This window comes from Leishmania mexicana, chromosome 13 (genome assembly GCF_000234665.1).
Source record: "Leishmania mexicana MHOM/GT/2001/U1103 complete genome, chromosome 13".
In the NCBI taxonomy this organism is placed as follows: Eukaryota; Euglenozoa; class Kinetoplastea; order Trypanosomatida; family Trypanosomatidae; genus Leishmania; species Leishmania mexicana.
In genome coordinates this window covers 439144-454701 of record NC_018317.1, presented here as the reverse complement: position 1 = coordinate 454701, position 15558 = coordinate 439144, and the positions used below count along the sequence as shown (strand labels likewise).

The following is a 15558-nucleotide window of genomic DNA, read 5'->3' as shown; positions in this document are numbered from 1 at the left end:
GGCGCCGGCGAGTGCGTGTGTCTCCCGGGGCGGTGCCGAGGAGACGCGCCGCCATGATCACGTTTGGACCAGCTCACGGCCGATTGCGCAAGTTTCTTGGCGGCATCCGCCTACTGCTTTTCCCACTTCGCTGCGACGCGTTGATGCGGAGCGCGATCCAGTGCCTAGCCTGCACTGTTTGCGCTGGCCTGAACGACGCCAAACGGTTTTGCTTGCCCCGGCTCCTTCACACAGCCCGCGCGCCACAGAGCAGGGCGTGGGCTAAGCTTGTGCATGCGCCGATTTCCTTTGCCACGGGCAAAGCGGCCGCGCTGAAACCGGGACGCCCGCCGTTTGCCGGCCGCCGCGCCCGCTCCGCCTGCGGGGCCTGCCCTCTTTGGCGCCTCCCGAGGGCCCCCCTGCCCCGCCCCCAACCGCGCCCCCACCCCCTCCGGCCCCCCACACCCCCGCCGCCCCAGCCCACCCTGGGGCGGGGCGGAACCCCCGCGCCCACGAAAGCCCCTCCCGGGGGGGCGAGGCGGCCCTTCCCGGGGCCCAGGCACCCCCGCGGGGGCCCAAAGGAGCGGCGGGGCGGGGGACAAGCCCCCCCCCCCCCAGCCCGAACAAGAAAAACGAAACCCCCAACCCAGCCGCAAACGCATATCAAAAAAAAAAGTTGTCGCCAGCCCCGATGCTGGGCTGGGGCGGATGTGGCTGCCAGCTCACGGAATCCTCTGATTGCCACAGGGATTCAAACGATGCCCGCAATGTGACCCTATGAGGCCCTCAAGAAAAGGAAATCATCAACTTCATCTCACCCTCCTCATGCCTTCCTTCTTTCTCATCCGACCCTGCTGTCACTGCGCACACAATGCAGAGGTACCTTTTCTTTGGTACTGTTGCTCTCTATTTTTTACAGGAAATGGGCCTTTTCTCTTTGCTGGCTTCGGCAGCGCTTGTGTGCGTGCTCTGCATAAGCGCTGCCAGCGCATCGATGCACACATATCTGGGCGGTGATGAGATCAAAGTCCTTGCTGGCAAAATACACCCGCGCGCCAACCCATACGAGACTTACGAGTATATAGAAGCGCCGGGGTGTACTTTGCAAGAAAATGAGAACCCACTCACTCTTGGTGAGCTTCTTGCAGGTGAGCATGCCTCTACTTTAGCCACGGATATTCGATTCAACCACAACACCAGCGGTAGGATTCTGTGCAAACGCGAATTTGATCAGTATGAAACAAATGTTTTCAAAGTTATAATCCGAAACAACTATCGTTATGAACTCACCATTGACGACCTACCGGTGTGTGGTGCGTTCGGCGAAGAAACCAGTGACAAGGAAATTTTCATTTTCCTTCACCAGACATTTTACATTGGTGTGAACGGAAATGAAATTGTGAACGTCACGATGGAGACGAGCTCCCCAGCGAAACTCGAAATTGGTACCGTTTACACCTTTACCTATTCGGTAGTTTTTGAGCTGTCGAGCGTGGAGTACGCCAATCGATTTTCGGCCGTGTTCGAAACGCGCCACGTCAGCTCACGAACGCGGTTCGCCTCTCTTATCAACACGATCTTGATTGTGTTGCTCCTTCTCTCCCTCACAGCACTCATTTTTTCACGAACGCTGCGCAACGAGCACGTGAAAATAGAAAAGGAGGCGCAGTTTCGTTTCGAAGTGCATGACATCATCGACGAATCAGGGTGGAGGTCTCTGTACGCGGATGTATTCCGGGTGCCGCGATATACTGGAATATTTTGTGCCATCCTTGGGTGCGGCGCGCAGCTTCTGTTGCTGACAACCTTGGGCATTTTTCTGTCCGTCGTGAGTAACTATCGTATCTCGATGAACCACAATTTGGTGACCTTTACTGTGTTCGGCTATGTCTTCACTAGTGGCATTGCTGGCTTTGTGTCCGGATATCAGTTTATGGGATGTGGCTTTCTGGCACCGCACATGGCATCGAAGTGGATTCATGCATTTCATGTTACTTTCCTCTTGGTACCGGTGATTTACGCGACGGCATTTCTTCCCTCATCAGCTATGGCAATGATATACACATCATCGCAACTTCCATACTTCAAAGGTATCATGATTGTCCTGTGCTTGTGGGCCTTTGTGGCATACCCGCTGTGCCTCGCCGGTGTTCTATGCGGCCGTTACGTGTTTCGGCGAACGGAGCGGAAAAGAAATATTCCGCACGTCAATCAAATTCCACGCCTCATTCCACGGCCACCGCGGAAATATCTAGCACCTCGCTACCTGTTGTTGGTGAGTGGTATCTTTCCTTTTATCACTGTCTTCGTGGAATTCAGCTTTGTTTTCACTTCCGTCTGGTCATTCAAGCTTTTTCACTTGTACGGATTTCTCACCATTACAACAAGTCTTTACATCGTCGTAACCGCGTGCGTGTCGGTAGTTGCGACTTTTGTGCTGCTGTCGACGGAGAACCATTACTGGAAATGGATGTCAATCGGCTTTGGGGCATCCTGCGTGGTTTACGCTTTTCTCTATGCGATCTTCTTTTATCTTTTCAAGACCTCCATGCATGGGCCGTTCATGTTTGTGCTGTACTACTCATATTGCTTTGCGTTTCTGCTGTTTTTAGCTCTTATAGGTGGAACGGTGAGCTATTTCGCTGCCTCTTACTTTGTGAAGGCGATTTATGCGCAAGCAAAGAATGACTGAGCTGAGAAAACGAAGGCGGGCTTGCAATTTGGGTGTGCCTGCGCGGTGGCGGCTCTGGGGGAGCCAACGTTGATTCATTTGCATCTTTAAAGGTGCTACTTGCGATGATGCTACTGGTTCCTTCTGTTTCTCCTTTTTCGGAGTTGTTCTGAAAATATTTCGGGGCCCTCCGCAAAAGAAAAAAAAAAACAGAATCGAAGCGCTAGCTAAATTCGAATTGAAGGGCCTTTTGGTTCCCGTCTCCATGTACTTTTTTGAAGACGCATCACGTTTTCTACATCCAAGTGTACGCGCGAGTGACTTTGCTCTTGTTCTGCTTGGTTCGAACTGTCATTCCTCATGTTGGCCGAAGTTACTGAGACAATAGGCACTAAAGATGCAGATTCGACGTGCGGAAGAATCCAGGGGTTTACTCGAAGTGGGCAGTACGGTACTTCTGTTTTCTCTGGCCGAAGTCGCAGTACCTACATATATATATATATATATATATATATTCCTGAGATAGTGGCTACGCAAGACCAGAAAAAGGAAGCGTTGCCGTGGCTCGGTCTTTCGTGCTAATGAAGAATGATTTTTGTGCGACTGGTTTCGAGTAGAAACAAAAACATGCAAGGAAGGAAAAAGAGATAACGTTCTTGGAAGCTCGAGAGACTCTCTTTTTCTGTTCTGGGATGAATGGGGACTTGTTGCCTTTCTCTTATCAGTGTGCCTTTGGCCAGGCGCCGGACAAGGTCCCGGCGATTGGAGAAGTCAAAGAGGAAGAAAGAGTTTTCTGTCCTCGCTTGCTCTCTTACCGAGAGCACTTTCTTTGCTTTTTCATGTCCACTAGACTTCACACTTTTCTTTTTCTTTTGCCCACACTCGTCACGTTTTCAAATGTATGTTCACTGTTAAAATTTTCACAATAAAAGGAGGAAACGAATGGGCGTTCCTCCTCTGCCCAACCGTCCCACGCGGAAGCTCGAAGGTTTTGTTGTTCACACCGCAGAAAAAAAAGGAGTTATAAATGCAATGAACTTTGGCGCCTGTCCTGCTGGCATCGAGGATGACGAGGTTGTAGCGTCATTCAACGTTTACGCTTCGGCGGCGCTTGTAAACCAGGCTCATATTTTTCAGTACCCCCTACGTCGCAGGCAGCGACCGTACGAGGCGACAGAAATCAAGGTATTCAGTACAAGCGGAACAGTAGCTGAAGAAAGTGAGGCCCTGCTGGCACACGGAAAGGGCTCGTCGGTACTCCAACCAGGCTCGCGCCTCACAATGAAGTGTTCTCTGGATACGTTTGGCTCCCCTTCATTGCGACCATTGCCGGAGTCCGCACCGGATATGCTGGGTCAGATGGAGCTTCAGCGACACCACACCTTCAACTACACGTTGCAGTCGCAACCCTTTTTGCCGCAGTCGAATTATGTACTTGGTTACATCACCCCAGAGGGGATTCACCTCACCCCGGTTTCGACGATTCAGCAATTCACTCCGGCATTGAGCATTCCAGAGTCATCCGCCGGTGCTGTCCGCGTCACCGAAGCGTTTTGCAGCCAGGTAAACTCCACGGCAATGCCTGGGTTTGCGGCGGCAGATCGCATTCAGCGTGAGCTTCGACGCCAACGCAGCCGTGTCTTGAACGAGGAAGCAGACACTGCGCAAGAGATACAGTTTTTCCGTGATGACTCTGTGGAGAGCTCGGCAATGCGGTCTCGGCTGCGTTCGTCGACTCTCGAAAGAATTACTGGTAGTCCAAACGCGGCGTCGGAGCCGGCCAAAGTGGAAAACAGCCTCTTTCCTCCTGAGATTCTTCAATCTGGAGGTATTTCCGGTGGCGATGAGGCGCATCCATCGATGATTATTCACCGCTTTGCAAACCGAAAATCTGTTGCTGAGCAGACCAATCAACTGCTTCAGCGCTGCCACATTCTCACGCTCCGGTTACTTCAGAACATCGTGGTGCCCTACACATCGAATGAGGTGGTGAAGACGATGTCGACTGTGCCGGAGGCGCAGCTGGTCGAGGCGCTGAAGTCGTGTGCTGTGTGGCTCCATGGTGTGTGGGTTAGTCGGTACTGTGATCAGTTCCGCGGATCAGTCGCGGCGCTGCGCGAGGTGATTTTGGCTCGTTTTTACCAAAGCGAGGATGGTAGCGTGGCGCGGGCAGACTTTAATGCCTTGATCACAACATCCGCCGCACGGCGCTCGATCAAGGAAATCCTCGCAACAGTGGCGGTGCTGAACACAGAAGAGCCCGATCCATCCAAGCGGCGCTGGCGACTCAAGTACGTCCCCGAAGATCGCGCCACGCGAGAGGCGAATCTACGTGATTTCAAAACTAATTTTGCGGCTGAAGAAGCCAGCCAACACGAGGCGTGGCGTCGCCGCTGCACGCAGGTAATGGCACATATCCCTTACATCAATGCAGGGCGACCTGTGCCGCAGCTGTGTCTCCGTCCGCGCGGCACACCACCTACGACTGGCACAGCGGCATGTGCGACATTCCCGTATGGTAGTGCAAATACAGCGCCGTCCATCGCCTCTTCGGTGGGTCCCATGGCGAGCGGCCTCTCTGGAAGCGGCATGAACGCATCCGCCTCACCTTTTAGCTCCCCCGCTTCGGTTGCTGATTTGGGCTTCAGGGATGCTGATATTGCGCCGATTCGGCATTACATCCGCGAGCTGTTTGCGGAGCATGGCGTCATTAACAAACAGCGGGTGAAAGATCTCGTGATCAAGGCACAGGAAGCCCGCTACCCACATGCGACTAAGGCAATGCTAAGCACGGCGCTGCAGCAGTGTCTCGACAAGTTCACGGATGCCACGTGGATCCTCAAGTCCGCCGGGGAGCCCATCGTGGACTACTACCGGCCGGCCATTCTCTACGTGGTGCTGGAGCTGCGCCAGTTTGAGATGGCGGCGCTCATGAAGCGGCTGGAGGAGGTGGTGCGGGCGCGTGGCTTGACGTCTCCGCCGGAATCTGCCGCACTGCGGGGCCGCACTGGTGGTGCATCCGGCACATTGGAGGCTGTGGTGCAGCGCGTTGTGGCCGAGGTGGCGGAGTTCAAGGCAGGCGGCCGACTCTGGCACATCAAGGGTGGCAATTTGATGAATGAGTAGCGAAGCGAAGAAAAATAAAAGGGGAGAGGGGAGGAGGAGGAAGCACGCAGCCCTCGCTCTCTTTCTGCACGTGTTCTTCGGTCCCTTCCCCCTCTGGCCCCGTCTTCATACCACACGGATTTTGATCGTCGCTGCCGAAGCGGTGCGACGGCAACGAGGCCATTTATGTCCATTCGGCCAACCATTTCCTACGTGCCCGGCAAAGGAGAGAACACCCGAGAAGAAAGGCGGGACAGGGGGGTGGTGGTGGCGCAGGCGGAACAGAATAATAATAGAGCAAGCGAGATAGACGTGCGCATTTCTCCCTTCCCTTTGGGAAGCGGCTGAGCGCGTGCTTGACGGTCACGCGCTTCCCTTTCTCCGCCCTCTCTTTCCGTCACGCTTTCGCACACGACGGAGTGCACAACGATTAACAAGAGAGGGAGACGATCTGTAACACATACACCCACCCACCCACACGCACGTAGAAGAGCGGTGTGGGTGGGGGAGGGGCGTTTGGTGACGCTGAGCCTCGCATCAACGCACCAGAGAATCCCGAGGAGGAGCGCTCACATAACCAACAACAACAAAGAGAAAGACAGAATGGGGATGCGCGGTGGCGGCTGAACGCAGCAGAAGACGAGATCAAGTGCTGAAGGTTTGCATTAGGCAGCGTCCGCGTTGACGGGGAGGGGGACACCTCAGTGCGTGGTACCACGGGCTCCACTGCACACAAGCACACGCACACACACACCTCCTACTCTTTGGGTGAGGGAGGGGGCCAAGGCAGCCGTCTCTCCCCTCCCCCTCCCCACTTCTATCCCCTGCCCATGCCGAACCACTTCTGCCGGTGACGGGGGTCCCCCAGTGCACACGCCTGTGCCATCCATGTGATGGGCGAAGCGTCCGCGTGAGTCGAGCGCATCCCACCCGACCCTCGCACTGCCCCCTGGTGTGTGGAGCCTGGGGACACCCCCGAGGGACGCAGTAGGTGGGGCGACCTGCAGAGAGGGTGTGAGCAGAGTTTGTGGCGGGGACCGTGCTCAGTGGACGGAGTCGGCGCACTGCTGTGCCGGCGTGTGCCTGCTGCTGCTTCTGCGCACCGCGCGGATGGTGGGGCCTGCGGCAGGGCCAGCGTGGCGGGGGAGGGAGGGGAGGGGGTGCAGTGTGGCGTGTAGCCGGTGCTATATGGCAGAAGGAATGGACAAAGACTGGGGGAAACAAAAACAGAAACATAGGGCAGCGTGCCTGTTGGGCTTTGTTCGCCCGCGCACGTCTGAATGTGTCCTCTCCCTCTCTTCCTCTCGGTTGCCTAGATCCCTCGCATCCTTCGCGTGTACGCGTTCTCTCTGCGGACTTCAACGGGCGGACAGACGGCAGCAATGACGCCTTTCTCTCCCCCTCTGTGGGTGTGTGTGTCGCCCCCCGCTCTTTACCGGTGCTGCACCTCTCCCCCTCCTCTCCCCCTGTCCGGCCTTTACGCTGGTCTACTCGTCCCTTGGCACCCAAGTCTGCACGTTGCGCTTCCTCGTTTGCTGTTGTTGACTCCATCCTTCTCCCTCCCCTCGCCCCCTTCGCCCCCTCCCCCTCCCCCTCCCCCACACACACTGTTGCGGTGTGCATGTGTGCGTCACTAACATGCCGACAGTTTCTGTCTAGCGAGCTCGTTTTCCCCTTTTTCGTTTTTTCCTCTTCGAGCGCGCTCGAACTCACTCGTGCGAGTTGTGGTGGACGGGCGTGTGTACGGCAGGGTTCATTCGTCCCCCTCTGCGGACGCCTTTTTGTTTGGGGGAAAAAAAGGAAGAGATAAGGGTCAGACTCCCCTCCCCTCCCCTCCTCCCGCGCCGCGCCCTCACCGCACTCCTTCTCCTTTTTTTCTTTCGTTGTTGTTTGTCGCTGCATTCGTCAAGCGGCAACGGCCATTGCGACGACGCTATCCACATTTCACCATTCCTTGCGAGAAGAAAGCCGTCTCCGAAGAAACGCCCCCGCCCCCGCCCCCCTCCTCCTCCCCTCTTCAGCTCGGGCGCTGTCATTTCGGTGGCGGGTAGAGTGCCCACCTTTCTCTTCCTCTCTCTCCCCTCCCTCCCTCCCGCAGACACGCGGGGCTTCGCGTGAGCCATGGACTGCGTGAACCACGTGACGAGCGATGCGGACATTCTGCCGTGCAAGTCCGATGTCATCCTCAGCAAAACGTCGTCTGCCAACTTCACCGTCGGCACAAGGCCGCTGCTGGCGAGTCACCGACGGCTGCTCTGCATGAATGTGAAGCAAACCAACATGCTGCGTGTGCTGAACCGCCACGGCAAGCACAATGACACGACCATCAAGGCCGCCGCAGTCGCGAACCTAGTATCGACAGAGAGGATTACCGGTCACCCGACCCTCTTCTACGCCGTGGGCGGGAGAGACTTGGCCATCATTTGCCCCACCACGCAGGCGAACGGCGACATCTCCGTCTCATTGGTGGAGTCGAAACTCGATGAGGAGGGCTACGCCTCGACTGCCGGCGAGTCGCAGCGGCTCTACGTGCTCGGCCAACAGGACGTGATGGAGGTGGAGGAGTCTACCGGCATCGTCAAGAGCAAGATTCCTCTCACCCCAAAGACGACGGTCAAGTACCCCGTTATCGACTACCATCAGGCAGCCCAGCTGCTGCTCGTGCCGGCGAAGTCGACCCACCTCGACCTCATCTCGACTCGAACTCGCAAGAGCGTGCTGGGCCGTGTCTGGGAGCCGCATGAGGACACCGTGCCGACCTTTGCCTGCTTCTTCCAGCACCATGCTTTCTCTGAGGAGTCGGGCAAGGAGCTGCTCATCGTGACAGCGGCGCAGGGCAACCGCGAGATTCGCTTCTGGGCCTACCAGAGCGACACCCAGAAGTTCGCGCTCAAGCAGCAGCTGAACCTCTCCTACAAGGATGAGCCGAAGGAGGAGTACGATATCAGTGTCACCGCTGACGAGGAGTACATCACCCTCTGCTCTCGCACGAGGCCGTACGCAGTGGTGATCGAGACCCACCACACCCTTTTCAAGGCGTACAGAGTGACGTCCTGGCGCATGGCAGGGCCGGCGCTGTGCTCGACGACGTCCGTTGGCAAGGTTACGGAGAGCGCGCAGAGCAAGTCCGTCAGCTACGAGCTCTTCATCACAATTCGGACAGAGACCGGCTTTGTGCAGTCGATGCCCAACTCCAGCCGCCTCGCCGGTGCGTCGAACTTGGCCGTAGTGAGAGGCGACTCTGTGGCCAACTGGTTTCCGTCCCTCGCGGTTGGCGGTGCCGGTGCTGGTCGTGATGCGACGTGTACGCCGGCTGGCGCGGGTGCCGCCGGCGCCGCGATAACGCCCATCACCGCCGTCTCGTCGTCGCTTGCTGGTGAGATGAAGACAAGCAGCATGTCGGAAACGGCCGTCGCCTCCATCGTGCGATCACAGGCGCAGAAGTTCTGCGAGCAGGTCAAGGTGATTGATGCCGACCTTGTAGGCATGCAGAAGAGTGCCTCCGACACGATGCGGCTGTTGCAGGACTCGCGCTACCGCACCGAGGCGCAGAACAGCGGTCGTACCTTCGCCATCCGCAACCGCGCGCGCCTTGAGAAGATCACCTCCACTGCAGCGTCCCCGGCAAGCATGAAGCCGGCTGCGGCATCTGTTGCTGCAGACGCCGCCGGGTCTGCTGATAGCGAGTACGGCGTGCTAACGGCCGGGGAGCGCGAGCTTGTGCTGAGTATCCGCAACTTTGTGCAGGAGGTGCAGGGCGGCAGCGCGGCCGCGGCCTCGGCAGCGCTGAAGGCGCTCCTCAGCAAGCAGCTCCGCCTCTCCGTGGAACGGGCGGCCAACGAGGCAGGCAAGTTAGAGATTCCTACCAACGTCACGGGAGACTTCAACACACTGCAGTCGGTGCAGGAGTACCGCCGTGTCGTCAACGCAAGTATCACGCGCATCGGTGCCGCAACGAAGCGGTACCAGGAGCTGAACCGCACTACAGTGGAAGCCTCGTCGGCGCAGACGGCGACGTGCCTCGCCCAGGCTGAGGCCTTCCGCCAGAAGCTGAGCTCGGCGCTGCGCTCCATGACGGAGGAGGTGGCGGAGGTGAAGGTGGCGCTCTCACAGTGCCAGCTGTCCAGCAAGGCTGCCGAGGAAGCGGCGGCGCCGCCGAGCCCGGACGCGATCTTGGCGCGTGCAGTGGAGCAGGCCAAGGAGGATGACTGGAAGGGTGCATTCACCACTATCCTCGCCTCTAACGATATCAGCATTCTGCTGGTGTTCTTGGAGGACGAGGTGTGCCGGGAGCAGCAGGCTGTGCTCACCTCGCCCAAGACACTGACGCTGCCGCTCTTCCTGAGTCTCTGCCTGCAGCTTACCTTCGAGATGCCGCTGCAGGCCGGTGCGGTACCCCTGCGCCTGCAGCTGTTGTCTGACTTCTACGTGGAGTGGGACGACTGGCTGCGCACGATCCGGTTGCAATCGCAGAAGGATTCGCAGCAAGCTGCCGTCTACGATATTGTGAAACGCGAGCTGTCGACCGTGCTGGAGGCGCTAGAGGCCGTACCCCGTGAGCAGCTGGACCGCAAGAGTCGCAACAAGGAGCGCCTGGTGCACAAGCTCATCTCCCAGCTTCTGTCAGATGAGTAAGCCAGGGAGGTCAGAGGCACGTTGCATCTTGAAACCATGCCCGTCGCACTCCGCTACGCCCTGGGCTTCCCCAAGGCAATACCGTGGTGAGTGACCTTCGGTCTTTCTGCTTCTTCCCCTCGTCGCTCTACGACGTGGCTCCAGCGAGCGCAGCTGACATGGTGACAGAGGTACATTATGGGCGTTTATCGCCCTCGTCGTCGTCGTGTCTCTCTCCTGCGCTCCCGTTAGCTTTTCTTCTTGCCGACACTCTCATGATGGAGGGGGCGTAGAGGAGAAGGGTTGTGCGTTGTACTTCGGGTGTGAAACGCGTTTCACACCCGGGCTCGGCACGAGTAGAAATTCGAGAGTACTGTGCCTCATGCTCGTCGTGTACGGCTGCGGTTGTGAGTGTGCCGAGCGCGGCTCTGTCTGAGATGCAGGATGCAGGGGGGGGGAGCAGCGGCGCGTGCGATGGTGTAGCAACGCACTCCCTCCCCCTCCTGTTGTTGTCTATCGGGTGTGGCGGCGCTTCTCCTTTTGTTCACTATTTATTCGTCGTCGTCTCTCTGCCGATGTTTCTTTCTCTTCCACGGGTTTCTTCGTGTAGGGTGGGTGCTCGCTCGATGCGCTTGCCTGTGTGTGTGGGTGGGTGGGTGTGGGTGATGGGGAGAGGGGAGGGGGTGCTGATTGGCCCCCATGTTTGTGCCTGTGTGTCTCCCTGTGCATGCGCATGGTCGTGGGTCCGGATGCGGATGCGAGGGCAAGTCGTGTGTGTCTGGGGGGGAGGGGGGGGAGGTTGATGGCTGGCAGGTAAGAGGGGCTGTTCGTAAGCCGTAATACACGTCGAAAAAGAAGACAGGCAAAACAGACAAAAAAAAACGACTCAGGGGTGAGGAGACGAGCGCAGAGCAGCGTGGTGGGGGATGGACCCCCCTCCCTCCCTCCCTCCCCCTCCTCTGTTTTAACCGGCGTTCAAGGGCATCTTTTGATGGTTGTGAAGGCTCGTCTGCCGAGTTTCGCAAGTGCGCTACAGGCGGAGGAGGAGGAGGAGGGGGTATGCCTCTGCGGTGCTTCCCCAAAGCGCGCGACAGTGATGACCTTTGTGCGTGTGCTTCTGTGTGTGTGGATTGGAGGCTTCGGGAGTACTCGCAGCGGCGGCCTCTTGCGCGGTTTGATCTCATGACGTCTTCGTCTATTCCAGCTCTCTGCGCCTTCATCCTGCGTGCACTCTTCTCTGTTCCACCTCGCCTGTTGCATCTCCCCCCCCCCTTCTTCTCGCTCTCTGTTGTGCGCATGCGTCAATGGCCAGTGATTGGCGTTGCTCGCTCTCGCTATCTCATCATCGCGTCGCCGTCCCTGCACTTATTCTCTTCTGCTACCATTCATCATCCCCTCACCGTGGTCGAGAAGAGCGCGTGAAATCGGTGCGGGCTTGGCCGACACGACAGCGGGGTGGAACTCCTCGAAGCTCACCCCTAGCGGGTTTTCTGTACGTGAAGGCCAGCATACACGCCACGGATATACGAAAAAAAAAAGATGCCGCGCGTGTCTGTTTTCTTGTCCTACGCGGACTCCTTTGTCGGCACGCGTCTGCTGCGTCAGTTCCAGCAGTACCCATCGCACTACGACATCTACGGCTGCATGTGGGATGCGGCCGCCGCAGAGCAGCTCAACGCCGCTGAGTCGGCTGCCCAGCAGCAACCGCAACAGCCAGCTGCGAAGAAACGCGTCAGTGGTGTGGGCGAGGAAGACAACAGTGTCTTGGGGGAGAGCTACACGTCCCTGGTGCCCTGCATTAGTGCCCGTGCCAACACGGCGTTGCCGCTGGAGGAGTCTGGGTCACTCGAAGCGGAGGATAGCCGCCAGGCTGCAGGCTTGGATGGCGTGGAAGGCGTGCCTGTTACTGCGGGTAGCACCGATGGCAGCGAAAAGCCGTTAAAGTCGCATGCGTCCTGCACCTTTTTCTCACGTCTTGACACGTTGGCCGTGCGTAGAGCGCTACTCGCGTGCGACTGGATCGTGCTGGAGCTGCGCCAGGCTCAAACAGTGCTAGAGGTGGTGCAGTTCCTGCAGATGCAGCCCTCCTTTGAGCGACCAAAGCGTCTGGTCCTGCTTTCCAGCCTCATGACATGGTACGCCACGCCGTCGCTGGAGGAAGGGGAAGCTGCTGCTGGCGACGGAGACGACGAGGACGACAGCCGTGGCGCTGATGGCGAGGAGGACGTCGAAGCACCGTACCCCCCGCCTCCACCGCGTTTCCTGGAGAGCATCCTCGCTGAGGCGCAGGACCGATCGCGGCACGCCGTAGTGGACGCGATGCGCGGCGACGAGAGCGCGACCAAGGGTGAGGACAACGGTGGCGGCGATGAAGAGGACGAAGACAAGGAGGACGGCGAGGACGCCGTCGCCTCGGGTGCGGGCGCAGAGGTGCTGACGGAGGATCAGTACAACCGCCGTGTACCGCATCTGCAGTATCTGAGCTGGCGCGATGCTGAGAGAGCCGTCGCAGCAGCGCATCACGCGAACGGTCTGCCGCTGGACACCTTCGTCATTTGCGGAGGCCTCCCCTACGGTGGCGAGGAGGACGTACTCGAGCCTCTCTTCCGCCTAGCGTGGTCTGCCGAGCCGAAGAAGGAGGGCGAGCACGCTGCGACCTCGGCAACTCTGCCGATCTTCGGCAGCGGGCACCAGCGCGTGCCAATTGTGCACGTGCAGGATCTTGCCTGCTTTGTGCGCAAACTGCTCCGGTGCCCTGCTGACGCCCTGCCGTTCCCCGAGCGGCGCTATCTCTTCGCCACTGACGGGAGCAACCAGAACTCTTGGCAGGGCATCGTCTCCGCCGTGAACCTCATGTTTGGTGGGCGGTGTGCGATGCACCCCATCGCGCCAGAATCGTACCCACTGTACCGCGACGTGGAGCGCTTCACGATTGACCTGCGTGTCGAGCCGGAGACAATGCGGATCATCATGACGCGCACCGAGGATGCCGAAGAGGGGGCCGAGTCGAGCGACACGGCCGCCTCCGCGCAGCAGCAGTTGCCTCTGCCGAACACATGGATTGCAGAGGGCGGCATCCGTTGCCATCTTCGTGCCGTCGCAGACGAGTTCACCGCCGCCCGCTACGTCCAACCGCACCGCATTGCCATTGTTGGACCGCCGCTGGTCGGAAAGACGTACCTCGCCACGCGTGTGGCGCGCTACTACCGCCTTCCACGCGTGTCGTTGGACTCGGTCGTGCTCGACTACACGACCGCCTTGAAGGAGCTCCGCTCACGTGTGGAGTCGACGAAGGCCGCGGTGCGAGAGGCCGAGCGAGAACGCCGTCTCGGGCTGAAACGGCGCCGCCTGCTGGCGCGGCAACAACGCGAGTGGGATGCCCAGGCCGAACGTCTTGATGCCTCCTTAGGAGGTGCTCGGGAAGGAGTGAGGTCACCGGGCGACAACGAGCAGGACTCGGTTGAAGCCGCTGACATGGCGAGTCACGGCAGCTACCTCCTCGCCAGCAGTGCAAATCGCGCAAATAACTACAGCGGGCCAGGCGAAGCGCTGGCAGGAGCAGGTGCTGACGCCTGCGTGGCGACGGTGGCGGTCCGAGACGATGATGAGGTCGTTGCAACTGAGCTGGCCCTCACCCAGACGGAGGAAGACGAGATCGACACGTTCGTGTCGGCGTGGTGGGCGGAGCAGCCGCAGGCGCACGCGTGGATTAGCAAGATTGCGGAGATGGAACGGGTGCTGCTGCTCCGGCTGCACCAACGGCCGCCGACGCCGGAGGTGAACCCAAAGAAGAAAGCTGCCGCCGCGGGTGGCGGTGGGCCCAACGGGAAGAAAAAAGGCAACAAGGATGCGCAGAAGACGCGGGAGGAGGAAGAGGAGCAGCAGCAGCTCAAAGCTGCTCTGCAGCATGCACCGTTCCAGCCCCGCGCCCTCGCTCTCATGCTGCGCTGGCGCCTTGCCCAGCCAGATTGTCGGGTGCAGGGATTCGTACTGGATGGGGTGCCGACGACGTTGGAGCTGGCGCGACTCGTGTTCGGCGATGGCGAGGACGACCAGCTCCAGCCGCCGCTGACGGAGGAAGAGGCGCTCCAACCGCGCTACGCTAACGAAGGCGGCGCCCCCGCGACCGCTGCATCTGGTGCTGCCGACGACGGCCACGACGACAAAGAAAATGATGCCGCGGAAGCGCCGCCGCCAAAGGAGCTGGCGAGCGATGCCCGGTTGCCAAACCACGTCGTTGTGCTCCAAGCGTCCGACACGTACCTGCTGAGCCGCCTAAAGGCGATGGGGGCGGCGTCGGAGGAGGGTGCCGTGAACGCCTGCGGCAACGACGATGCCACACGCCCCGTCGACGTGGAGGCCTTCTACCACGCTCTCCAGACGTACAAGCGAGAGTACGTCGACATGCCATATTCGGTGCTCAGTTACTGGGAGTGTGCGGCTGCCACCACCGCGCCGCTGCTGAGCACTGGCAGCTTGACGGGCAAGGAGCGCCGCGCCGAGGTGCACTTGGTGACCATCGAAGGCAACGAGCCTCTGGTGCCACCTTTGCCGCCTATCTCCGCATACGCACCGCCGCAGCTCAGCAGCACGGAGAAGCTGCTTGAGCAAGTTATTCTCGGCTGTCCTCACAACTTTGGCAAGAGCCTGGAGGAGATCCAGCGCGAGGCCGTGCGCCAGCGCTGTCTGCTGGCTGAAGAGGAGGATGCCCGCGCTCAGCAGATAGCGGCCCAGGCGGCTGCCGAATCCCTGGAATGCGCGCAGGAAGCCGAAGCCCGCTCAGTAGCTGAGGAGAGACTTCTAGCGCTGAAGCAGGCTGATGTGGCGGAGCTGGAAGCGCGCAAGCGGCCCATGGCAAACTACCTGCAGGAGCGCGTGCTGCCCCTCCTGCACAAGGGACTCTTGGACGTATGTGCAACGCGACCGGCAGACCCGGTGGATTACCTGGCGGAGTGGCTTATTCGCCATAACCCACACGATGACATCTTCTGCGATCTGTGAGGCGTCCGTTGCGGGCATCCACGGCGCATCTTTGTGTTCTGTTTATTCAGTTTACGCTCGCCAGTTTTCTTAGAAGGTGACCTTTGCGCCACGAACGGGTGTTGTTGCTGTGATGGCGGATGCGCGTGATGGGTTGCCTCCATGTGGATGTACAAGAGCAGGCATGTGGGCGTGCGCACGTGTAAGTG

General features: G+C 59.1%; 4 protein-coding genes across 4 annotated transcripts; all 4 read left to right on the top strand.

The window, feature by feature from the left end:
* Window positions 1–901: 901 nt before the first annotated feature.
* On the top strand, window positions 902–2671 carry LMXM_13_1380 (putative endomembrane protein; the record flags this gene model as incomplete). The annotated part of the gene is made up of 1 exon (XM_003873290.1): window positions 902–2671. One exon carries the CDS (start codon window positions 902–904, stop codon window positions 2669–2671), a length of 1770 nt encoding a protein of 589 aa, XP_003873339.1.
* Window positions 2672–3682: 1011 nt separating this feature from the next.
* Window positions 3683–5776, top strand: LMXM_13_1370 (conserved hypothetical protein; the record flags this gene model as incomplete). Its single annotated transcript, XM_003873289.1, has 1 exon — window positions 3683–5776. The coding sequence occupies one exon, from the start codon at window positions 3683–3685 to the stop codon at window positions 5774–5776; it is 2094 nt and encodes a 697-aa protein (XP_003873338.1).
* A 2100-nt stretch (window positions 5777–7876) lies between these two features.
* On the top strand, window positions 7877–10390 carry LMXM_13_1360 (conserved hypothetical protein; the record flags this gene model as incomplete). The annotated part of the gene is made up of 1 exon (XM_003873288.1): window positions 7877–10390. One exon carries the CDS (start codon window positions 7877–7879, stop codon window positions 10388–10390), a length of 2514 nt encoding a protein of 837 aa, XP_003873337.1.
* Window positions 10391–11908: 1518 nt separating this feature from the next.
* LMXM_13_1350 (conserved hypothetical protein) lies at window positions 11909–15370 on the top strand (the record flags this gene model as incomplete). The annotated part of the gene is made up of 1 exon (XM_003873287.1): window positions 11909–15370. The coding sequence occupies one exon, from the start codon at window positions 11909–11911 to the stop codon at window positions 15368–15370; it is 3462 nt and encodes a 1153-aa protein (XP_003873336.1).
* Between the last annotated feature and the right edge of the window lie 188 nt (window positions 15371–15558).